We start from the raw sequence: 26293 nt of genomic DNA, 5'->3' as shown, positions 1-26293 counted from the left end.
TATATATATATATATATATATATATATATATATATATATATATATATATATATATATATATGTATATAAACAACTTGGCATGTAAGTGCTATTATTATCCCCATTTAACAGATGAGAAGACTGAGGCTGAGAGAGGTTAAGTTACTTGCCCAAGGTCACACAGCAAGTATTTAAGGTAGGATTCAAACAAAGTTTTCCTTGACTCAAAGCTTAGCACTCTATTCACTGAACCACCTAATTGCCTCTTATTATTACTACCTGAGTGACCATGAACAAGTCATTTCATCTCTCTACATCCCAGTTCTTTTATCTGCAAAATGAGGAGGTTGGAAGAAGTTTGGAATAGTAGGAAAGAGCACTGGATTTAGGAGTTTGAGGAGCTGAGTTTAAATCCCGGTTCTTCCCCTGTGGGATCCTGAGAAACTCACTTCCTTTCTCTGGGCCTTGGTTTCCTCATCTGCATAATGAGCGGGTTGGACTAAATGACCTCTAAAGTCTCCTCCAACTGGAAATCGATTGTTACAGATTCTGTTCTTTGTTGATCTCTAAGGACTCTTCCAGAGACGACTTCCCATTGCCACCATTCCCATCTCCTTAGAGTATGCCACCAAAACAGTGATGCAGGCTGTTCTAAGAGCTGAGAGAATCCATAAAAAGTGATCTGAGGGGGCCTGGGAAGGCCCATCCCTGGAGGGATCAGCTCTTTGGGGGATGAGTCAGGTGCAGTTCTGATCACAGCTATACAGATGTCCTGGATGCCTCCTCCTAGGACCTGTACATCCTAAGAGACCCTAGGGAATCAGAAAGCTCTTCCTCATTTCTAATCTTAACTCCTAAGCTAGTGGGGAAGCTGGTCTCATGCGGTTCCCAGCCACATTCCTTCTTTCCATGTATACCCCCAAGAGCGTGTGTGTGCCCTCTCCCCCAAGACTGACTCCCATCTCCCAAGGAACCAAAAGATTTCCGACTTTCTCTGGGAAGATTAAAGTCAGATTTCATGACTATGAGGTTAACAGACACAGATATGGAGACCAAAAGGGGATGGGCTATCTCTTTCCCTGGCCATACTTAAGAGAAAAGACACTCCCAATCAGTATCAATTACATTAGGGACAGTGTAGCCTAGAGCAAAATTATCTCTGACAGGTGCATATGAACCTCCCAAAGGGGAAAAATAGGGTTCTGGACTGAGGAGATAGGAAGATTTATTTCCTCCCTTCCTCAGAAAATCTGGGGCCATCAGGTGAACAGGTGCAGTGCCTGTTTTTCACCAGGGTGAGGCCAGGGGAGGAATTGGAGCCCCGAGCAAATCCTGGCCTGATGTGGCTGGAATTGCCAAGAGAGTGCCATGGATGTTTAACACTTCACACTCTCAGACAGCGTGTGCAGGGGTTCCCCAGGAGACCTTGAAGTCATGTCACTCACTCTGCCTCCCCTGGGAACTTCCCCTGGCCATGCTCTCCACTGGGATCTCCAAGCATACCCTGGGATATGAGACATTGCCCTCCCCACCAGAGAAAGGGTCATCCAGGATCCCCAGAACTTGAGAGAGACAGAAAGAGAGAGGGAGAGAGTCAGATCAGATTCTTTACCCCTGATATTTCCCCCTTCACCACCCTAAGGCCCCACCTTTGTGCTAAAAGGGGTTGATGGCTGGTCCCATTGTTCTCTTTCTGACTCAGAGGCTCCCAAGATCCGAGTCCCTCGCTACCTGCGCCAGACCTACATCCGCAAGGTTGGGGAGGTCATCAACCTCCAGATCCCTTTCCAAGTGAGTATGTCTTTCACCTGGGGGAGGGAGGCTTGAAATCCTGTCCCTTTATACCTTAAGCCTCAGTTTCCTCATTTGTCTCTGAGTTCCCCATCAGTCTCATTGGGCCTGGGAGGGTCCCCTAAAGCCAGGCGTTGTACCACAGTCTTCTTCTTTCTAGCCCTATCACTCTTGCTCGTTTGCTGGTCAGGAAGACCCAATATTGAAACCCATTGTCCTCTGAGTAGTGTGACAGCTGCATCTCATCAGGACTGCTGAAAGCACAGGAGGGAATCTCCAGGTCTTAATAACTGTATGAACACAGACATAGTTTCCTCACCAGGAAAATGGGGAGCAGAAAAGTTTACTTATTTCATGGGATCACTGGGAAAAATGTTCTATAAACCTTAAATAATGGAAAGATGAATTCTTATTACCATCATCATACTCATCCCTCTGCTTTTCTTCCCTTTCCTCTGCCCCACCCAGGGTAAGCCCAAGCCTCAGGTCACTTGGACCCATAATGGCCATGCCCTGGACACCCAACGTGTGAATGTGCGAAATGGGGAACAAGACTCCATCCTCTTCATCCGCTCAGCGCAGAGGACTGATTCAGGCCGCTATGAGCTCAGCGTTCAACTAGAAGGCCTAGAGGCCAAAGCTGCAATTGACATCTTGGTGATTGGTATGGCTGAGGGAGAAAGGAGAGAACCAAAGCCAATATTTGGAAACTGTGGCATCCCCAGTCCAGGGAGGGCTCACACCGGTCACAGGGAAAGCAGCAGGCCGGGAGATGTGATCTTTGTCATTCTGGGTTTGTGAGCCAAGGAAAATGGGTGCTATGGTAGGGTTGTGCAACCATGGAGAGGGTTGTAGTCCCAAACACAACATGGCCTTTCAGAGAGACCTGGACCCCCCAAAAGCATCAAGTTGTTGGATGTGTGGGGCTTCAATGCTGCTCTGGAGTGGACACCCCCTGGGGACACTGGCAACACAGAGTTACTGGGCTACACGGTTCAAAAGGCAGATCAGAAGACAGGGGTAAGGTTGATAGCAGGGTGGGAGGGGTCTTGGGGGCTCCCTTCAGAGTGGGAAGGATGAGAGCATGGCACAATGGGAAGGTGACATAAATTAGGAGAGACTTGGGGATGAATCCCAGGGGAGACCTTTACTTCCTAGCTATATGACCACAGGCAAGGTAATACACATCTGTTTCAGTTCCCTCATCTGTAAAATGGGAATAATATTACTTGTACTACCAAATTTCTAGAGTTATGAGGAAAGCTGGTTGTAAACCTTCAGGCACTATGTACATGCAAATTGTGATTATCTTAGACTAGTCTCTGGAATGTGGGGAGGAGGGACTGATTTAGGGGAATCCCTAAGGAAAGTCTGGAGGTCTAGGATGGGAAGGAATCGTCCCCAATCCCCATCTTCCTTCCACCCTCTGGGACCTCTCCTTCTACCCAACTCAGGTAGGACCACTGCTGGGGTAGATGGTCCAGATGTCCGTGGATAGGTTGGGGTCAGTGAGCAGAGGAGCGGAGGGCAGGTTTTCTGGGTGACTGAGTGCTGGGGTCCCTGCAGCAATGGTTCACAGTCCTCGAGCGCTGCCACCGGACAAGCTGTACAGTGTCTGACCTCATTATTGGCAATTCCTACTCCTTCCGGGTCTTCTCAGAAAACCAGTGCGGCCTGAGTGCCACTGCCCCTGTCACTGCTGACCTCGCCCACATCCCGAAGGCAGGTGAGTCTGTTCCCAGGGTCCCGTGAGGGAAGAAGGCTTCTTGTGGCCCCGATCAGGCTTCCTCTTGCTCTCTGGGTATCTTACTAGAGGCTCTCTGTACTTTTCCCCTTCTCTCTCTCTCTCTCTGCCTTTCTTTCCCTGTGTGTCTGTGTGTGTCTGTCTCTCTTTCCCTCTCTCCCCCCTTCCCTATTTCATACACCTACATACACACACACACACACACACACTTTAACTTAAAATACTGAGGCCAGTTGTTCTTTTACTCAGTAACATTGAAGAGCTTCCCACTGCCTATAAATAAAAGGATAAATTCCTGACTGGCTCTCCACAATCTGACCTCAACCCACCTGCCCAACCTCATCTCATACTATCACTACCGCTAATAATAGCTAGAATTTATGAAGCACTTCGAAGTTTACAAAGCACTTCCTATCTCATCTCATTTGACTCTCATAACAATCCTGTGAGGTAGGTACTATTATCAGCACCCTCATCTTACAGATGAAGAATCTGAAACAAACCAAGGTGAAATGACTTGCCCAGGGTCACACAGTCTGAGGCAGGATTTGAATGTGGGTCTTCCTGATTCAAGTTCAGTACTCTATCCACTACACCACCCAGCCTCCCCACTTCATGTCTACAGTACTATTATGTGCCATGTTTACTGGTCTAGCCACTGGACTTTTTCTGTCCCTAGTTCTCATTTATGGTTTCATTTTTGCCTTCTCCCCTCTCCATGGCTTTGCCCAAAACATTCTCTTTGTCTGGAATGAATTGCCCTTTCCCCCACTCCTAGCCCCTACCCCCATCTCCATCAGCTGGTGTTCTTCCCACATTTCAAGGTCAAATGCAGATGCCACCTCCTGGGTAAAGCCTTCCCTGTCACTTCCTACCCCCCAGTGAAAGCAATCTGGCCCTACTCAGGTTTATGATAGCATTCTGCCTGGGCCTCTTTCCTTTGCACTTATCTCATGAAATCTATCTTCTCATAGCTATTTGTGTACTGGTTTTTCCATCCATTGGATTTTATGTTCCTTGAGAGTCAGTCCTAAGTCCTATCTTGGTATCTTCCATTTACAGTACAGTGTGCACACACTGCGGGTGCTTAACAAAAGTTTGTTGAATTTAATTATATGCCCAATGAGTATTGTCCCCTCAGGAGGCCACGTGCTTATTTCAGAGATGTACAGCTCCAAGCATTTTGGGGTCTCCTCGGTGGCCGTGGTAACATTTTTTTAAAATAACCTCAGTGAACATTGAGAGCAGATTTTTGAAGACAGTTAAACATCATTCAGAGTCTAGTTGGCTTGGGGTCCAAAGTGTGCTGAGGCCTGTCAGTGGGTTCTGAAAGCAGTTTCTAATGAGGGAGGTGGTTCCATGATTGGAGTGTGTCACCTTCAGAGGATTTTAGGGCTTACCATTGGAGGGGACCTCAGGGATCATGTTATCCACACCCCTAATTCTGCTGATGGATGAGGCTCAGGGAAGGAAATTAACTGGCTCAAGGTCACATAACTAAGTAGTAGAGGGGACTGCTTGGGATGATAGAATGTCATAGCTAAAGGAAACCTTAGGAATCATCTAATGCAAAGCCCTCATTTTACAGATGAGGAAATTGAGGCTTAGGAATGACAGTGGCCTGCTCGAGACCATGTGGCAGAGCCAAGACTTAACTCTGGTCTCCTGACCCACAACACTGTACTGCATTCAATTAGTTCTGTTTTTTGCTGAAATTCAGTGCATGATCATCTGATCACACACCCGCCTAATCCCAGAATGACCATCCCCTGCCCTGCATGCCACTCTAGCCCCCCGAAGGGGGAGGCTCAAGGAAGGGCTGACTGGCTGTGACATCAACTTGAGCAGAAACGGAATAAGGAAAGTGAATAGCTTGCCAAAAGAAAAATCAATGTTCTCTCAGATCACTCAGAGTGACAACAGCTTATGTATGTACAATAGATTGCTATCCGATTTTATTCCTCTCTTATCTTCAGCCTCTGATTTCCTCTGCCTGTCTCTCTATCTCTAGGTTCCTGTAAATTGCTCACACCCTGCCTCCCCAGGGCCCCAGGAGCTAGGGGCCCTGTCTCAGGGTTCTAGGAAAACAGAATAAAGGATAGAGGGGTGGGTGGGTTATTGCCTCTAACTCTCTGACCCCACTAACTTATCCCTCTCTCCTCTTTCCCTTCCTTTGCCCCTCTTCCCCCTTGCCCCTAATTCCCGCAGAATTCTAACTTGGGAAACTGCCTAGCCCCTGAAGTCAAAACTCACTGGAGAAGTCACTTCCCTAAAATTCTCCAGGCCTCAACTTCCCCATCTGCAGTATAGGGATAAATAATTCATACCTTATCTATTTTCTTTCTTTTTTTAGCCTTACCTCTTTTCAATGGTATCATTGTAAGGCTTCGATGAGATGATTCGAGTGAAAGTGTCTTCAATATTGCAGCATATATGTTGGGAGTGCTGCTATTCCAAGGGGGTGGCGGGAGCAGCCAGGCCTCTTTCCCAATGGCCCCAGGTTCCTGGGGTTCTGAACCCTTGTTTCCTTCTACTCTCATTCCCCCCCTCACCAGATACTGTTAGCAAGAAAGAAGGCATCCCAGAGAGAGACTTCTCAGAAGCCCCCAAGTTTACCCATCCCCTGGCAGACCACACAACCACCCCTGGTTACAGCACCCAGCTCTTCTGCTCTGTTCGAGCAACTCCCAAGGTGAGGAGCTCAGATGGGAAGGGGAGTGTAGTGAGGAGGGGATGGCAGACACACAGGAGTGCTAGCTGGGACTTACCAGCAGGGGGCTCCCCAGCTCCCCCCACCCACCCCACCCCCATATCCCTTACACCCTTACTTTTCCAGCCCAAGATCATCTGGATGAAAAACAAGATGGACATACAGGGTAACCCCAAATACCGGGCCCTTAGCGAGCAAGGCGTCTGCTCCCTGGAGATCCGGAAGCCCAGCCCTTTCGATGCAGGTGTTTACACCTGCAAGGCCATCAATGCCCTGGGCGAGGCCTCTGTGGACTGTCGGCTGGACGTGAAAGGTGAAGGACCCAGTGAGGAAAGAAGGGGGTGGGTGGGCGCAGCCCCCATTGCAGATGTTAAAGCTGGCGCTTGGCTTTTTTGGGGGTGGGGGCGTCCTACTCCATCACCTTGGAGCTGAAACAAGCTAGACTCTAAGAACATCCCTGGAGAAAACCTAGGACAAGAAGGGATGGCAGTGGGAGAAACCAAGGTCAGGCTTTAGAAAGGCCTTGACACATGGGGAAAATATGAGATGTGAGGGTGAAATGTCAGCGTGAGGCTGTTGGACAAGCCTGGAGGGAGGAAGGAGACAGCCTCCTTCTGGCCTCCAGAAGCTCAAGAATGCTGACACATCTTCCCCAGGGGGCTTCTCCTCCTCCCCCCAGACCCCTAGCCTTCGGGTCTCTGACAGGAGGGCATCTCTTACAGCTTCTGCCACACACTGAAGAATACCAGCAGCTTCAGACTGAATGGGTAAGGTAAAGTCGAGGGGCTTCTGGTAAGGTGATGGGCTGGGGAGTGCTCATGGACAGAGAAATACTGAGATCAGCAGGTTTGGGGCATGGAGGAAAGGGAAGACAAGGAGGGCTTATCCTCAAGGAGGATGGGGAATCAGCCGGACAGAGGGAAGGAGGACTGGCTGAGGCTGCTCCAGGAAGAGACATAGGCACAGTGTTGGACCTGGATTCAAGAAGACCTAAATTCAAATCCAGCTTCAGACACTCTTTGTGTGTCCCTGGGCAAATCACTTCACCTGTCTGCTTCTGTTTCCTCATCTATAAAATGGGGATAATAACAGCACCTGCCTCTCAACATTGCTAGGAGGGTCAAATGAGATAATATTGGTAAAATGTGATGCAAACCTTAAAAATCTATATATATGCTATCTAATATGATTTGGGAGGCCGGGGGGGCAGGTTTCCAGTACTACAGAGATAGTGTAGTTAAATGGAAATAATATGATGCTGCTGGATGAAGGAATCTAAGCTCCAGTCTCTACCACTAACTTTTAATGTTACTTTGCACTGGAAGGGAGGCCTTGGGGAGCACTCTAATCCATTCCCTTCCCCCTCCCATTTTTTAGTAGAGATGATTTTTGTTGTTGAATTGTTTCCTACTGGCGTCCTACTCTTCCTGACCCCATTGGGGTTTTTGACAGAGATACCAGAGTGGTTTGCCATTTCCTTCTCTAACTCATTATATAGTTGAGGAAACTGAGGCAAACAGGATTAAGTGACCTTCCCAGGGTCACACAGCTAGTAAGTGTTTGAGGCCGGATTTGAACTCATAAAGATGAGTCTTCCGAACACTAGGTCCATCACTGAGCCATCTAGCTAGACTTTGGCTCACAAAAACTTGCCCAAGGCCATATAGAAAAAAGTGGTAGAGTCAATATTTGAATCCAGGTCCTCGCTCAACTGTTCTTTGCCACTCTGCCAACCTACCTCTTAACTCACATTTGAAAGACCCCAGTTTCATGCTTTTTAAAACTGCTTTGTCTTATGTGGGATTCAATGGAGAAAGTAATGCTGCCTACATTTGAGGGATTACTCCAAGGCCTGAGGGATGGGAGGCAGAGGTGGTAATGAATTTAGGATTGAGAGGAAAGGAAAACCTGAGAGGAGAAGGGAGCAGAAATACCATGGGTCTTTTCCCCTCTTTGGAGGAGGAGCTCTGCATCTCGTGGGCTGAGGAGGCCTTCTCTCTCCTAGATGCTGCTGGAGCTTGTACCAGGGCAAGTGGGGATCTTCAGGCCAGGAGGCCCCATCCGTCTCAGCTCCTTTCTCCTCTCAAAACTGGACCCAACAGAGCTGGTCTCAGTGGACCACCAGGGAAAGGGGGCTGGCTATCCAGAGATTCAAAGACCAGCCGCAGAGGACTCGGAATAAAGAAGTGTTATGACATCACTTGAGAGGGATTATTTTGAAAGGGTATCAGTGTTGGTCAAAGGGGTTGGTCTATTGCAGTCTGTGGTTCTGAGGGGTCGTTTAGATGTATCACCAGGAGACCTTAGCACCACCACACACACTCACATACACACTCGGAAGGTTTGTAGATTGGTCACTGGGGAGTTTCAAGGCATGTCACTATACATGTGTGCCTTGGAGGGTGCTCCCAGGGGTGTCATGCCATGGTTGGGGGGAGGGGTTATTCTGAGTATGTTACTGGGAAGAGAGTTCTCTTGAGTGCATCACTATAAGTTCGGGGACCCTATTTAGTGCATGGGCAGATCATTTAGGGACCCACCCCCTATTAGCTCCAAATTCCATCAGCTGATCTGAAGCACAAGGAGGTACCCACTCATCCCACCCTTGTGCCTCCAAAGCACCCACCACCATCGCCATCCAGTGGGCTGCACCAGCTCCTCTCCGTCTGAGTTTCCTTGTTCCCACCACCCCGGGTCAGCTAGTGCTATGACTGTATCTTTTGGTTCCATAATCCTTTATTGGTCAGTTCTTCTTCCCCACTCTGGGAGTCAGTAGGGCGACGTTCCTCCCTACCCCCCACTCCACACTGAGGAAAGCTGAGGCAGATTGATGTGGATCTGACCTAGAATCAGGATTCAAACTCAGCCTCACATCCCTCCATCACTACTGGGCCCCTATCTCATCCCAGGATGCCGTTGGGGGCCTAGAACAAAACCAAGCTAGGTCAATTAGGCTCCTCAATAAGTTCCCTGTTCACCTCTTTTTTGGAAGGACTTTCTTTTCCCACTTAAACGATGCTAAATACTTTGCATTCAGCTTTTGAGAGTGCCCAGGGTAGCTCCCCAAGTGGGTTAACACTGGACACATCCACAGATGTTATGTTTCCTACATCTGCCTGCACCTCATGCTGGCAGATGGGCTCCATGTATCGATATAATTCTTCCTCCCTCATCTAGCTCCCAGGATGGTGATACAAGTGATGTCCTGGCACCTGTGCCCTGCTTGCTTCTCCTGTGGGCATCAGCTCTAGTGCCAGATTTCCAGTCCTTCTTCCCTAAGTTGGGATAACAAAGTCCCAGCTGGCGTCCCCAGATAAACATAAGAGCTCAGGATGCTGGAGAGGCCTCATCCCCAATGCGTCTGTTTCCTAGCCCTGCTCTAGGGTTTCTGGTTTCTTATAGTCAACTTAGAGAAGCTTGGGGCTAGATGGTAAAACCAATGCTCCCTCCTGGTGGAGTGTTCTGACACTGTACCGCCTGGTACCCCCATGGTCCACAAGACACTGCTTCTTCTGGAAGCCACCAGAGTCCTCGCTCTTGGCAGTATCCTGGGAGTTAGCAAGGAATGGGATGGGGGAAACTGCCCCCACTGTTTTAGGTCCCAGTTACTACATCCTTCCCAGCTGTAGGATTATACTTGCTGGGGCCATTAGAGTAGGTACTGCCTAGACTAGAGTGGAATATCCTTAGACCAGGGCACTGCCTGGCACTGCTCTGGGTACAATATCCTCACACCAGGATGCTGGGGTATTGGGTCTCAGTTGTCTCTACCTAATTACCTTTTTCCTCCAGAACAAGGAAGGGAGGTGGGGGGGGGGGTCTCCTTCTTGTCAACCACCCTACCCCACTCAGAAGCTGGTTTCTGAATTGACTTCTGTCCTCTCCTCCACCAAGCTGCACCTTGAGAGTCTGAGGGGCTCTGGGAACTCTCTCTTTCCAGCCCAGATTTTCCTGTGTTTCACTCCTCCAGGATCCCACATTTGCCTCAGAACATTAAACATGGGGCACTGATATTGACTGAAAGAATGAGGAGTCCCATCCTGCCTCCTTCCTTATCCATAATAAGCTCAATCCCATTCATTTCCATGGGCATCTCCCCAGGAACATGTAAAAGGACAATTAACCCATTGCCATCCAATCATAAAGCCAACCTGGTGGGAGTGGAAGGAAGATGGTCTAAAGCTCTGGATTTCACTTCAGGGCCTTCCCTCTGCTCATGCCCATGGCACTGCCAAGGGAACTATGGGCAGACGAAGACTGGGATTTTCAGAGGGGAGTGGAGGAGAGAGACACCATGGTACCCCAATAGAGAGGGGTGTGGATGGGAACAGGAAAGCTCAGGGTCTAATTATCCAGCTTTTCCTCGGGTGGATCCTCATCATCGGATGGGGGCACTGCCCGGCATCGGAAGTGCTGGTTCCAGATCTGCAGGAAGGTGGTCCGGAATTTCTGAATGCGGAAGGCGTAGACGATAGGGTTCATGGCCGAGTTACCATGAGTGAGGAAGATGGCAATGTAGGTGAGGATGCTGGGTTTTTGGCAATCTGGGGAGAAGAGAGTGATGCAGTTGAGTATATGGAGGGGCAGCCAGCTGAGGGCAAAGAGGAAGAGGATGAGGGCCAGGGACTTGGCAATCTTCAGCTCCTTCCCGTAGTACTTCTGGGGGTCCCCTGAAGAGCCTGACACCTTCTTGTTGAGCTGCTTACGGATCAGGTAGAAGACCTCCAGGTAGATAAGGACCATGAGCAGCAGAGGCGGAAGGACCCAGACGAAAAAGTTGAAGTATACCATGTATTCCATGCTGATGACCTTCTCAAATTCACACTTAATCACCAAGTCATTCAGGCTGCCATTGGCCTCCTGTTTCAATTTATCCAGGTTATTCCAGCCAAACATGGGCGTTAGGCCTACGAGAAAGGAGAGCAGCCAGCAGCCTGCGATGGCCACTGACGCTCTCCTTTGCGTCACCACCATCTTGTACCTAAGGGTGAGGAAGACAGAATTGTGAAGGCCCCTTCTCCTCTAGGGCAAAGCCCAGGCCTCCCCCTACCAAGTTCCCCCTAGGGACCTAAGAGGGACTCTTCCTCCCTCCCATTCCCTGGCCCCCATTATGAAGTGTGTTGATTTGTACCTTCTCAGCAGACCTTGGCCTGTCCACACCAAAGGCAAGAAAAAATTTCTAATCTTGTTGGGATGGATCTTAGAAGTTATCTAGTCTACCCCTAAATCCCAAAATTGCCTGGCTCTTTTGTGTGTCTAGAGTTGATGGGAAATTGAGAAACTGGGCTGACATTAAAAAAAAAAAAGCTAGGGTTTGAATGACCATGTCTGTACCGACTGAACCAACCAGATGATTAACATGCAAATTGTTTTTATATCTTTGGTCTTGTGGCCAGATTTTATCAGCAAATGACCAGAGAAGTTCCTTTCCATGCTCCATTCCTCATAGGAGTTCCTCTTTCCATGCAAGGACTGGACTCTGGAGAACAAATTAGGGAGCATCCCCTTCCAGGAAGGATCTCAAAGCCCTTAAGGACCAGTCCAGCACCCCTCTGGGTTAATGTGGAGCTGTTAAACATTGTGCTTTCACCATTCCTCCCACCCTGGCAAGCTGTCAGTAGATAGAAAGGCAGTTAACCCAGTCTCAGATTGAGTAGCTGACCCCAATCCAAAGCTCTTCCCTGAATGCCCTCCCACACTAGCCTCGGTGCCCTCAGAAGATCCTCCCCACCAAAGAGATTAGACCTTCCTCAAAATGATGCTATTGGTGACATTTAATCTTTATATTCCCTGACTTTCCTCACATAGACTTTCTTCTTAGAAGACCTAGGTTTGAATTCAGACTGCCATTTGTAATCTGTGTGGCTCTGGGATTCTACAAAGACCTATTCCAATAATTCATTATGACACAGAGGTGACCCTGGATTTTCAAAGGCCATAGTAGTGGGTTATGCTCTTTGAAAGTTACTGCCCTACTGGAAAGGCTTTGAAAAAGATTGTGTGTACTTGCCGGGGACCAGCCTAGCCAAGCGAGTTGGGGCTCCTAACCAATAGACTTTCTACTTGGTGATGAATCCTTTGGGCCTAGTAACCCATGAAACAAAGAAAAATATAATACGGTTCTCAGTCCTGGTCAGGTCCCTTCTGCTTATGCAGGGGCCAAAAAGGGGCCAGAGAGAGCACAATTTTTAGACCATCTCTAAACATGAACTTAACCACTTGGTACTCTAAATGTGAGATCCTTTACTGGTAATGGATAACTGGTCATACTGCTAAAAGAACTAAATGGTAAGAGTCTTTATATTCTTAATATAAATGAAATCAAAAGACAAAAGGAAGTTGCTACTAGATAGAAAGATGGTTCACAGGCTTGCCTTTGAGTGGTACATACAAGAGTCGGCAGAGTTGATGTCTATCAAAGTGACAAGAAGAATCATTTCTTAGCACTTTGGTCATCTCTTCTCTGCAGCATTTATAATAAATATTTTCAAAAAATATCATTAAGAAGACCAGGATTTGATGTAGAAAATGAGGAAGCAGAAAAAGGGTAAGACCTGGAGAAAATGCTCTAAATTAAATCACCATATACTTTGCTACTCAGTGACTTCAGTGCAAAGGTGGCCAAAGGGGAAGACCACCAAAAAATGTGGTTCAGGAATAAGAAACAAGAGAGGCTGATGGCTTGTAGACTCTACAGAAGTTTCATGCTATTAATCACAAATACATTCTTTAAGAAATGATTCCGTGTGTGACCTTGGGCAAGTCCCTTAACCTCAATAGCCCTCCAAAAAAAAAAAAAAAAAGAAAAGATTCCAGTACAGTCGAATGGGAAAAACACCAAGCAAGATCACAAAACAATAAATTGGTCATGTTTTACTTGATTGATTACTGGTGTGGGAATCATTCCTGAATCACTTATGTACAGTGAGAATACTGACTCTAAGCAAAGATCAAAATAACTGTAAAAGAACAAAAATTGGAAAATATATATAGCAGACAATTAAAATAACTTCAATGCAACCCATTTAAATGAACTCTGGATGTTAAAAAAAATGATTAATGGATGGAGGACTTGGCATCAATACAGATTATAAGAAATTTCCATTTCCTAAGAAAGTCTAAGCAACGTAAATAAATTGCCACAACTAAGAGACTAAAAGTGCTAGCAAACACTTGAGATCTCTGGGCCAAGCAGAGAGATACAGCAGCTAAGGAAAGTAGTTTCAAATATAAGCATTTTCCAAGAGTCTTACAGAGAACAGTGAGAAGGCCATGGAGGGGGAAACAATTTTACCAAAAAGCTTGTTGAGAGAGACAACTAAGCAAAGTCCCAAGGGTTTTTTAAAGATGAAACTGAGAGGGAGACAACAAAAAGATGAAAAATGAAAAAGACCTGGACAGATTTTTATAACAAAGTCTTTTCACCTACAAGGACAGTGGAACCACAACATCTGGATTCTTAACATCCCAGTCCCAGAGGTGTTATATGAGAAAGTAGAAATGTGCTTACAAAGATAAAAATATAAAGAGTAGCTGAATTGGACATAGTTGTTCTAGAGAAGGGGCAGTTAGGTAGTGCAGTGGATAGTGTGCCAGCCTGGAGTCTGGCCTCAGACATATATTAACTGTGTGACCCTGGGTAAGTCACTTCACCCTGTTTGCCTCAGTTTCCTAATTTGGAAAATGATCTAAAAAGGAAGTGGCAAACCACTCCAATATTTTTGCCAAGAAAACCTCAAATGGGGTCATGAAGAGTCAGACACAACTGAAATAAAACCTAGAGAAGGTCTATGCTGAAAGTGATACAATTGTGGGAGGGCAGGACTGTGTATTTAATTCTCAAGGCATCTACAAGGAAAAAGATACCAAAGGTATGGGAAAATATCTCAGACACTATTATCGAAAGAAGGCAACAGAGAGAATGTCAACCAGCTGACATGTATATCTCTACAAAGCCGTTATGAGCACAATCTACATTCACACTGAGAGCATCCTTAATGATGGTTTTAGAAGGGAACAAGCTTTCATTAACAATAAAGACCACATCTTTACAGACATACAATTGACTGAAAACTATAGCAACACATGATACCATTGTGCTCACTCTTCGTTGATTATAAAAAGCATTAATTATATAGATTAAAATGCTTCATTAGAGGGTCTCCTCCTCCAAAGATATCTCCCATGCATATGTCAACATCTCACAAGATTCTCTGAAAGATGTAACAACAGAGATTACATTAATATCCCTCCGATTACTAATATTGAGCAAGGCATAAAACAGCAAAACCCATGCTCACCGAAGATGTTTTCCCACTGTCATGGAGGATGTCTAGTGAGTTCATATTGAAGGCGGATTTGCTATAGATGGTAAAGTACTCCAAATGTTCCTGTTTGCTGATGTAATCATGCAAATTGCATCAAACCCCCAAATATTGTAGAATCTCCTAAATGGGCCCCCATAATTATGTAAGAGTTCAGTTCAACTATCCACATAGAAAAACCCAACTGGATCAAGAATGACTATGCTATGCAGCTGGATGGACAACCCATAGTCCAACAATGTTGGGCATGGTGGCCTATATTTGTAATTCCAAAGGCAAGGGAGGCTGAGGTGGATGGATCACTTGAGCTCAGGAGTTCTGAGCTGCAGAGGGCTATGTAGGTCATATGTTCATATTACGTTTGGCATCAATATGATGCTTCTCTGGGAGATAGAAGGGAGTGGCAGAAGAAGCCACCGGATTGCCTAAAGAGTTTGGAAATGGAGCAGGTCAAAGCTCCTATCGGTACAGAAATTGGGCCATGAGTAGCCCCTGTGCTTTTAGCCTGGGCTAGACTGGAAACCCAGTCTTAAATGCTTTACTTTAATTGAGAAAAAAACTAATTGAAGTTAAGAATCATCTAAATGGCAAATGTATAGGCAAGTGGTAGTCATGAACACACTACAGCATGTTACAAAGGTGGAATCATGATAGAAAAGGAACATAAAATATGTCAGCAATGAAAGAGATGTTATGACTAGAGGGGAAAAGATGGAAAGGAATACTTCGGCAGATTGCAGGACAAGAATACCAGACGCATGGATGGTTTGTGATCTAAGCCACTGAAGGGAGGACCCATTTCTTAATTTATCAGATATCATCTATTTGTTAAGGTATCAAAGAAGTGGCCTCTGGCAAGGCACAGTCCCTCTGACTGTAAAACAAGGGGGTGGGAGTAGATGAATCTACTGCAAAATGAATCACTAATAATGGAATTTCGGGTCCCAAGGCACACACCTTGGTGGAGGTGGTGCTTTATGCACAGACGCCCTCCTTTCAGATCACCCACTTGGGCACCAGCCCCTCCTCCACCTATACAGCAGGGGTCAGTGCCAACTGCCAGGGCATTCCTCCCCCTGCCCCCCACCTCTTCCGGAGAGACTGCTGAGGCAGGCTGTCTTTGCACTCTGCCTAGCTGTGTTTTTCCAATGCAGCACCAGAGATGGATGGTGAGATCTCCCTGGACTATAGCCACAGAGCCCCAGGGGTGGAGGAAATGGGGACTCCAACTGAGCAAGCTCATTTCATCCTGACCTCCCTATACAGGGACCTCAAGGCTTCTTTCTTACTTTAAGAATTATAAGCAAGACTAAACTGTTCCCACCCGTGAAGACAGGCAGTATGTATAGTGGGAAGAGATATGGACTGGGTGTTAGAAGATCTAGGTTTGAATCCCTGCTCTGCCATTAGCTTCGTCTACCTGACATCCTTGGGTCTTGTTTCTAGGTGGTGCAACAGATGGAGCGCTACACTTGAAGTCAGGAAGACTTTTCTTCATGAGTTTAAATCCCAGCCTTAGACACTTACTAGCTGTGTGACCCTGGGCAAGTCATTTAATCCTCTTTGCCTCCATTTCCTCATCTGTAAAATGAGCCAGAAAAGGAAATGGCAGACCACTCCAATATCTCTGACAAGAAAACTCCAAATGGGATTTTGAAGGGTCAGACACAGCTGAAAAATAAACCACATAAAAGCGAGCTGAATTAAAGAACCAATGGTTCTTGGGGGCAGCCAGGTAGCACAGCGAGTAAGAGCACCGGCTCCAGTGTTGAGAAGACCTGGAGATCAAATCCCGGGCTCAGTCACTTAGCACCCACCCAGAAACACCTGGCCGTGTAACCTTGAGCAAGTTACTTAACCCCAATTGCTTAGGGGTGGCCAGGTGGCTCAGCTAGTAAGAGCACCGGCTCCAGTGTCAGGATGACCTGGATCAAATCCGGGCTCAGATACTCAGCACCACACCCAGAAATAACTGGCCATGTAACCTTGAGCAAGTTACTTAACCCGATTGCTTAAAAAAAAAAAAGAACCAATGGTTCTTTCCAGCACCGAATCCTGTGATCCATCCTTTCCCTCCAGCAAAAAGATTTCTCCTCTTTAAGGTCTTCCTTGCTTGGTAGGGCAGAACTAGGAGAAGCACCAGGTGGTTTCATGTATATAATCACAGAACACAGAATGTTGAAGACAGAAGGAAACCTGAGGAATAATTTATCCAACTACCCCATTTTACAGATGGGGAAAACTGAAGAATAATCTAGAAATTCCCCATATCTTATCGTTATAATAGACTCCTTGTCACCCCAGGCTAGAAAAAAACCTTCTAAGATCGTCCACACTGTCCTCCTCCTTTTAGGGGGAACTGTACCTTGCTATGTCTCTTTGATTTACAAAAGCACAAGGAATTAAATCACTCTTTCAGGGCATTAGCTATGCTGTCTCTTTGTTTTAGTACCTACAAGCCCCAGCCTGGTCCTCTTCTGCCTATAGTTCCGAGGGACTACCCAACACTCTAAAAGCACTCATCGGAGGAAACTAAATGATGAAACCAAGGCTGAAACATTTGTCTCAGTACTTTTTTTCTGAGGATCTCAAAGTCCCTTCCAAACACTGTCTCCTGTAAGTAGGTGAAAGGAGTGGAAAAAGCAGACCTCTGCAGATCTGTAAATTCTCTAGATATCTAGAACCCTAGACCTGAGAAATGTTGGCACACTCTGGAAGGTTTCGCTGGAAGACACCCCTTCACCACCTCCAGTAAGACTGAGGGCAGAGGAGGAATCTCTGGCTGGGGCATGTGAACACTACCCTCGCTCTATTCACCTTCCTCCCACCCAGTGCCTCTGCCTGGAGCTTGGCGAGGGGAAGGCTCTCTCTCTCCAGGGACTGCTCCTGGAGCAAGGGTAAGCTGACCCAGGTGATTAGAGTATCAGCTCTAATCTGTTTTTCTTGCTATTTTTTCCCTGTGTGGGAAAAAGCCCAAAGGACACAGGACCCCTGGCTGGGGTGGGACAGGTTCTCATGGGAAGGACAGCCCTCAGTGGGAAAGAGGTGATGACACACCTCTCTATACTCGTGGGAAACAGGAGCAAGCCTGAAAGTCATTCCGAACAGGGAAGGGGGGCCACTCTGGACACAATCCCACAAATACCTCTTCTTTCCACACCCCAGCAACCCCTTCCCCAACCCTCCTCCTCCTTCTCCTAATCTTGATTACAAGGCCATTCCCACATGAACACCAGGAGAAAAGCACAATATCTCCCCAACTGATGTTTGCCATTTCACCACTGGACAGTCATTCCTTTGGACTAAGGAGAGTTCTCTCCCATTATTAACAAAGTCACTAGCACACTTAGCAATTAGAATGAATGAATTTATCAGATACTTTTTTTGGAGTACTGGGTGTCTGAAGGATAATTGGGAAGTACTTAAACGGTAGAGAGGGGAAGGTGATGGACACCTAAGACAAACTTTATCTATTTCCTAATTTGGCCCAGGGAGGGCCACACACGTGCACGAAGGTATTTACTTCCTAATAAAACACTGGGATGACTGCTAGGGGAGGAGTCTTTATCCAAACAGGGAATGGCAAGAAAAATTCTTGGTGTTCTCTCTAGTCAATCTAGAAGGCTTCCCAGTGGAGGTGGACTCTGAAGATCTGTATGAATGGAGAGAGAGGAAGCTTATTAAGCTGGATGTGCGAGGCATTCCAGACCTACAATGCAATGTGAGAGAAGGCTCAGAGACAAGAGGATGGAGAAAAATAAAGCAGGGAATGGGGTGTTGAGTGGAGTGGCTGCTAAAATCTCACCTCTTCCTGGGTTAAGGAAGTCACCTCTTTCAACTTGTATTCGGTCTGAGCCTGTGACCCTCTGTGACTCTCCCTTGTCACTCAGAACAGGCCCTCATCTTGGCTTGTATGCAATGCTAATGCTAATCTGTCCCCTGAGCATTTGTTTGTCTGTATGCTCAAACCTACCCTGATAGTGATGTGATATAGTAGACTTAAAAGTCAGAAGACCATGGCTTAAATCCTGACTGTCACTCATTAGGAATATGTACTAGGGCTCACAGGCAGATCAGCTCAGTGGTGCAGTGAGTAGAGCTCTGGGCCTGGAATCAGAAGGACCCAAGTTCAGATATGATCTTAGGGACTTGCTAGCTATGTGATCCTGGGCAAGCCACTTAACCCCTGTTTGCCTGAGTTTCCTCAACTGTAAAATGGGGCTGTTGTGAGGATCAAATGAGACATTTGTAAAATGCATAGTGCAGTGCCTGGCTGATCTCAAAGGGCCGCTGCAGCTCTGACATTGCTACCTGTGATCTCAGAAAGCAGAGCCACAGTAATAAAAAGGACCAGTTTAGGTTCTGCCATAGGTGTGACCTTGGGTAAGTCTCTTCCTTCCTCTGGGCTTCAGTTTTCTCATCTGAAAAAAAAAAACAGTCCTGGATTTGATGTCAGAAGTCCCTTCCAGCTCTATATGGTAGCCAGCATGGGAGCAAGAACAAACAGGTCCTGAAATCAGGCTAAGAATAACTCATTTCCATTGCGAAGTCTTCCCTGCTTCACCTCACCTTAATGATTGGTAACAAAATTCTGCATCAAGTCACAGTCTACAACAGGGTCAAGAACCTTGAGGGGAGGTGGTAAGGGGTAAAAACTTTGTCATCGCCATTTCACAGGGGAGGATACTACTGTTATAAGAACTGATTTGCTCTTGGCCACATAACCAGAAAGTGGTGGAGCCGGGATCTTTGGACTGCACATCACCTGTTTCTCAATATTGCCTCCTTATCCTCCCCCAATAAGGAAGATGCTGGAGGCTCCTCAGGGCAAGGATCCAGGCCTCTGTTAGTCCTCTGTTCCTTAACAGAACATAAGCTACTTGATAAACCATTCTCACTTTTGTCTGTGTATTCCTAGTACAATGCATGGAACATATTAGGTGATTAATAAATGCTTGTCTGCAGCCTGATTGATCTGTACCATCCACAGGAATTGGCATAGGGTTATAGAGCTAAGCATTGAGTTGCTGAAGTAAGCAATTCCTCCAAGGCCAAGCAGGAAGTTGGTGCCAGAGCTTGGACTAGAGAATTCAGACCTCCAGACTCCTAGCTCAGGGCTTTCTCTGCAAGTCCTGAATCAATTCACTGAATCAAAACCACTGAATCAATTCATAAGCATTCACGCTTGTCATGTAACTTTGCCCTCTGAGAGATCTAAGGAAGGAGAGAGCCTCTACAGCTGAGGCAAAGAAAGTCTTAATAGAGAAGATGGCTTGGGAGTTGGGTCTTAAAGGAAGAGAAGGATTTCAGTAGGCATAAATTAAGTTCTTTTCACTACACACCCATCCTCCTTTTTTTCTAAGTTCCATAAGAATAATCAGTCTTCTGTTTGACCATATCAAAATAACTTTTCACTACACAGTGATTATGAGATTATAATTAGAATCATTGTGATGTTTTTCATGGGGGGGGGTGAAATAATGAATAAAGAGATGGTCTCAAAGACAGAAGGATCTGAATTCAAATCCAGCCTCTTCCAAGTACTGGCTGGGTAACCCTGGCTAAGTCATAATCTCCCAGTGCTCCATTCTCTCAGAGACACTCGGTTTCACAGCAGGTGCCAATCTGCATGATAGCTGGAATTTCCTCCCTGGGAGTTCCATACCCCAATGAAATCACAGGTCAGGTTCAAATAAGTATCTCACCACAGCTGCTGTCTTAACTGAATCCTTCCTACTTCAACTAAAGATTATTCCCTTATCCCTGCCTTGTCCACAGAGTCCAAGAAAGCAGCCCTTTAGGAACTGGAAGGCTGACTTCAAGTCCCTCCTCCCCTCTGTGCCCCACACCTTCTCCATTCCTCATTCCTTGAGCCTCTGTCAAAGACCACTAATCATTCAGGGCTCTTATCTCTGGGACTTCGCCAACCCTTTGGGCTTTTTTTGGAGTTAGGCAGCAAACTGAACTGAAGCTTAAACAAAAGGGAGCCAGCAGGGCTGAGCATGGAAAAAGACCAGTCAGCTATTTCTGGCTGGGCCTCCTGGGGTTGGCTGTACCTTGGTGGGGCTGCAGTGGCTTCTAAGCGCTAGACTGAGCTTCAGAAACTTGATTTCAGCAGTGATCAAGCTGGGGGGGGGGGGAGGCAGGAAAACCACACTACCCAAGCTTTCAAGAGACTAAGATAACAGATGCCAATACACTCATGGTCTAGGAGATGCGGTGTGGTACAGGAGAGAGAGCATGGGGCTTTAGCCAGGAGAACTGGGTTGGAATCTCTGCTCCCCCATCTGCTAGCTTAGGCAAGTCCCCTCCCCTCTCTGAGCCTGTTTCTTCATCCGTAAAATAACATAGTTGGTCTCACAAATGTATGCTTCCTTCCAGCTCTGACAACCAGTGGCTCTGTTAACACACCAGTGGTCAGTATCTGCCACCCTTTTATCGTATGTGAGGACACGCCAAAGCACTAGGTACAGCACAAAGCAGTCACATTAGCACAAATTAGATGAACAAGAGTTAGGTTCTCTTAAAGTATATTTCTATCAATCTATGGTAGCAAGATCAGTGATTGTGCAGGACATCCCAAAAGTCTTAGTGCAGTTTTACGCTTTAAAGGATTAACACTGCACTAAGACTCCTGGGACATTCTTTACCCTATATAGAATATAGAAGCAATATAAAAATGGTAACAATGAATCAATGAGCATTTCAGTGCTTATTATGTGCCAGGCACCATGCCAAACTTGAGGGATGCAGAAGAAAAGTAAAAGGTCCCTGCCCTAAGTGAACTCACGTTTTGATAGGGGAAACAGTATGCCAGTAACTAAGTATATACAAGATAGATAGATACACACATGTGTATGTATGTATGTATACATATACACAGATGCATGCGTGTATATATACATATACACACATATTTCCTTATAGACATATATTTGTGTGTATATGTAATATAGATACACATACATGTGTGTCTATATAATATAGACACACAGTTATTTATTATGCACCTACTATGTGCCAAGCACTATGCTAAGCCCTGGGAATAGAAATAAAGGTAAAATATACACACATAGTATATAACATATAAAATAATGTTCATATATATATATGTAAATGGGAGATAATCTCAGAGCGGAGGCACTCGTAGTCAGGGGTGATGGGTGATGGGAAGACAAACCAGGAGAGGACTCTTGAGAGACTGAGATTTGAGCTGAGTCCCAGGAAAGAAAGAGGCAGAGGTGAGGAAGGGAAGCATTTCAGACATGGTGCAGAGACAGCAAAATGGCATAAAGTAAAAGGGATCAAGTATCACAATCAAGGAACAGCAGGAAGACCAGTATTGCAGGATCAAAAAGTGAATGGACAAGAGTCCAGGGGAAAACTGGACAGGCCAGAAAAGGATTTTATATCTGATCCTGGAGGAAATAAGGAGCCACTAGTGGGCAGTGCTGAAGGCACATCAACCAATCCTGGCACACCCATCCTCCTTTTTTCTAAGTTCCATAAGAATAATCAATCTTCTGTTTGACCACATCAAAATAACTTAAAGACAGTGTGGCCCAGTGGAAAGAGTCTAAAAGACCTGAGTTCAAATCCTGACTCTAATACTTTATCCCTCTTGGCCTCACTTTTCTTCATTTGTAGTTAACAGATCAACAAGTGTTTATTAAGCACCTACTATATATGCCAGGTACTATATATATATACATATACATATATATATAATATAATATACATTTTTTTTTCTTTTTGGAGGGGAGAAGGCAGAGCAATGGGGTTAAGTGACTTGCCCAAAGTCACATGGCTAGTGAGTGTTAAGTGTCTGAGGCCACATTTGAACTCAGGTCCTCCTGACTCCAGGGCTGGTGCTCTATTCACTTCGCCACCTAGCTGCCCCACCAGGTACTATATATTCCAGGTATTGGGAATAAGGCAAAAGATAGTTAGTCCCTGATCTCAAGGAGTTCACAGTCTAATTTGTAAAATGGCGGCAGGTTGGGATTGGGGGTGGGGGAGTAAATGACCTCTGAACTCTTCTTTAGACCTTCCAGCTCTAAAATCTGTGATCCTTTGGTTCAGGGAATATCAGAGTTAGAGAGGACCCCAAAATCATCTAATTCAGGTCCATCCTTTGGGGAGGGCAGACCTAAAAAAAGAGAAGTAACTAGGCCAAAGTCACATAACTCACTAGTGGGTGGCAGGATGAAGACTGTTACCCAGCCCTAGTTTCCAATTGATTGGCCTTTTCTCTGCACTCCATGGATTCTTTCACTTCAATAGATAGATTTTCCTCAAAGGTTAAGTTCATTTTTCATCGATTACATTGTAGGTTGGCTGTTTTCTGGCGATAGAGAAAGGCGCCTTCAGCCTCTCAATCACATCATAAGATGTGGCTACGGCTCTCTGGAGACAGATAATCCTCTCCTTCGGTGTGGGTGGCTACTGGCTCTAAGCCAGAGGGTAGTACTTCCTGACCTGGTGTTTGTCTCGTACTCGAAAGGACTGAAATCATGTGGAACAAGGATGAGACAATCTGTTTGGCCCCAGAGGGTAGTACTAAGATCAATGGGCAGAAGTTTCGGAAACAAATCTAAGCCTTATATGAGGGGAAAATTCCCAGCAATCATAGCTAACCCAAAAGGGAGTGGGTGGATGACTGTGTATCTGTCTGGTATGTTACAGTTGGAATACCTCTTTGGATATGCATTGGACTCAATGGCCACTGAGGTCCTTCCTGGCTCTAAAATTCAGTAATCCTGTGAGTTACTGCCAATAAGCATTGGAGACAACAGGAACAAGGTAAGAGGTTCTGTTGAGGGATGATGGAGAGATGTGAACTGAAGAACAATTAGATTATTTCCAGTCTGGTAGAGAGCTAGATTACAGCTAGATGAGGGAGCCCAGCTGTTCTCCACTGAGCAATATCACACTAAGCACAAAAGACTAGAGTTCAACTGAAGCATGAAGAATATGTGCAGGCATCAGGAACGACTCTCTACAGGAGGAACAAGAAAGGGGACCAAGAGCATAAAGGATATTTTTTTAACTTAGAAAAGAAAAGCCCCCTCACGTCTCTAGGTTCATTTAAGATCTGGTCCAATTTAGAGGCAGGGAAATAGACAAAAGGATCCAACTCTGCAGAGTTTGAAACTGTGGTCATGACTTTTTCCTACTATATTCCCTTCTTACCCTCTGGACACCCTGCTTTGCTAGGATGAAGGGATGGGAGTTCATTCTTTCTCATGGTTTTGGCACTTGGATCATTGTGAAGGAAACACAGGGCAATAGAGAGAATACTGGCCTCAGGGTCAGGAACCCTGATTTCTTTCCCGGCTCTGCCATCTACTTGCTATATAATCTTGAGCAAATAATTCCATCTTTCTACTTCAGTTTCCTCATCTGCCAAAAAATGAGGTGGTAGACTAATAAAGTCCTTTCCACCCTACCATTCTATGCCTCTAAGCTTCTATGGATTCTTTTTTTTCTTTTTAGAGGGGGGAGGGCTGGACAATTGGGGTTAATTGACTTGCCCAAGTTCACACAGCTATATGGCAGAGATTCTTAACAGTTTCTGCGTCATGGACCAATCCCTTGGGCAGTCTCATAAACCTGTGGATCTTTTTAAGAATGCTTTAATGCAAAAAATGAATCACATATGAATATAAAATTATACTGAAATATAGTTATCCAATATTAAAAACAAAGTTCAGGGACTCCAGGGTAAGAAATTTGCTAAATACCTACCCATTCCCCTCTAGTTTCAGAAAAGAAAAAGGCCTTCTCAGATCTAGCTCCTCTCTAGCCTTCCCCTTCATACCCCAGAGTTACTCTGTAGCCCAGGTTGTTAGTCACTCCTAACTATCATGGATTTATATGATCATAGATTTGGACTTAAGACTTTAGAGATGACCTAATCCAGTCCCTTCTTTTTACAGAGGAGGAAACTGAGGCAAGAGAAAAGTTACTTGCCCAAGGCCATACAAGTCATGAGTATCAAAGCTGGAATTCAAACCCACAGCTTTTAGTGCTCTATCCACTAAAGTATGATACTTCTCAATTCATGGAGACATGTTTGGAAGAACTAGAAAGGTCCCCAAGTCCAACCATTTCATTTTACAGATGAGGAAACTGAGACTGATAAAGATTAACTGATTTGTGCACAAGCATGGTACGTTTACTGGAACCATTCAACAGCATACATCTTTGCAACATCCTATGGCATTGGAACACTCTTTCCTTAGAACAAATAATAAATCTAACCCAAACTCAAAATATTAAGGTTACAGAGGTTAGAGTGAAGAATTTCTACTTTTTCTGAATCAACAAATATTCAAAATGTCTCCTTTATTCTCTTGGTCCCTTATCTCACACTTCCACTGGGAGTCATTCTTGCTGCTATCTATGCCGACCCTCCCAGTTACTAGGTTACTACGGGCTGTGCACATGGCAAGCTTTTTGTGCCTGATCTCCAGAGCCTCATGCTCTTAACTCTGTTACCTAGCCCCCAGCTAGCATGGGAGGGTAATGAGCAAAGACTGATATAAAAAACCCCATCCAGGTCATGGCTGTGATGAAAAGATACCAGAAAAAAAGTGAAGCTCATGAACTGCCAGTTGCAGATGACTAATCTTTTCATAGCATTTATCTATGTCTTCTCTGAAATAGAAGGGGGATTTAACAGGGATTCAGCCAAGCCTAACATACACACAGATCTTTCAGAGAAAAAAAAAAAAGATTTCTCAATGTTTTAAGAGGGGGAAAAATCATTCTTTTTCTACTTAAAGAAAACCTGTAGTAACAACACTTTCTGGGCTTTTTTTTTTTTAACTGTAAGCTCCAAACTCTCCAGTCTTGCCTTAGTGACCACATGATCCCATCTGCCACCAAGGGAAGTGAGGCTTACATCATTATAAGATTATTAAGGCACTTATTACATAGAAACTCTTCCTTCCTGCGGGCCTAAGGGAAACAGGAAATCAGATACAATTTAACAAGACTGAATGCTCCAAGGTACATGTGAGGCTCTAATCAGAACACTGCCTTGGAGGGCTGGGTGCAAAGTGGGGACCCAGCTTCCCCGGCTCTCTTGCTGTGGAAGCTTTATTTAGGGGTCATGCCTCAGTCTCCACCAATTTGAAGATTAGGGTGTCATCTGTGCCCTCTTTCCCTTCCCCTTCCCCCTTCACTAGGCTGAGCTAGAAGGAATATAGGAGGAAAGGAGAGGTGATACTTTGTGTCCCTTGGAGGGAAAGAACCGGATTGACTAAAGGCAATGATTGTGCTCATCTGGCCTTGGAAGTGGTTAGCGGCCACTTGTGGCCAGTGGATTCTAGGAGTGAAAATTTCTGATTTGGAATATTTTAGTCAGAACTAGTCCTGACCCTAGATTCACAGCCTTGTCTGCACCCTGAGGAATGAGAAGGCAGAAGCCCAGTTCTGAGCTCCCACTTTTTTGAAGGAAACATCCTCTGCCATCATAGAGCTCTCAGTCCAGTTAAGTATTTGACGGACCTGGATCCACTGGAAATGCTGTCAAGGGCCGCCCCCCCCTCCCCCATCACTTTGTATTTATTTTGAATACCTCCTGTACTGACTTATCAGTGAACACTTTGTCTACCACCCCCTCCTCCTTCCTCACCACCAGAGAGAATGAACTTGAAGGCAGGGGCTCGAAGGAAGAAAGAACAACTCCCACTGGAAGTCTGAGATAAGGGACCAAGAAAATAAAGGACACGTTTTGAA

The 26293-nt window shown here is 45.7% G+C and overlaps 2 protein-coding genes across 4 annotated transcripts in view; one reads left to right on the top strand and one right to left on the bottom strand.

Moving 5' to 3' along the window:
- Positions 1-8424, top strand: part of MYBPH (myosin binding protein H) — a 14126-nt gene extending 5702 nt beyond the window's left edge. The window contains exons 4-11 of one of the 2 annotated variants that reach the window (XM_069074606.1): positions 1682-1770; positions 2239-2434; positions 2651-2790; positions 3337-3496; positions 6070-6206; positions 6351-6537; positions 6947-6991; positions 8230-8424. In XM_069074606.1, the coding sequence (XP_068930707.1) occupies positions 1682-1770; positions 2239-2434; positions 2651-2790; positions 3337-3496; positions 6070-6206; positions 6351-6537; positions 6947-6963 (926 nt within the window). In that variant the 3' untranslated portion in view covers positions 6964-6991; positions 8230-8424. Of the gene's footprint in view, positions 1-1681; positions 1771-2238; positions 2435-2650; positions 2791-3336; positions 3497-6069; positions 6207-6350; positions 6538-6946; positions 6997-8229 lie in introns of both variants that reach the window. The other variant, XM_069074607.1, reaches the window with a different exon arrangement.
- Positions 8418-26293, bottom strand: part of ADORA1 (adenosine A1 receptor) — a 72356-nt gene continuing 54480 nt past the window's right edge. Inside the window, exon 3 of one of the 2 annotated variants that reach the window (XM_069074612.1) lies at positions 8418-11205. In XM_069074612.1, the coding sequence (XP_068930713.1) occupies positions 10569-11205 (637 nt within the window). In that variant the 3' untranslated portion in view covers positions 8418-10568. The remainder of the gene's footprint in view (positions 11206-26293) is intronic. The other variant, XM_069074611.1, reaches the window with a different exon arrangement.

This window comes from Petaurus breviceps, unplaced genomic scaffold (genome assembly GCF_028583685.1).
Source record: "Petaurus breviceps papuanus isolate PSGF00001 unplaced genomic scaffold, PetGlider_PUasm1.0 90895, whole genome shotgun sequence".
NCBI classification, from domain to species: domain Eukaryota; kingdom Metazoa; phylum Chordata; class Mammalia; order Diprotodontia; family Petauridae; genus Petaurus; species Petaurus breviceps.
This window is presented reverse-complemented; position numbering and strand designations above follow the sequence as displayed.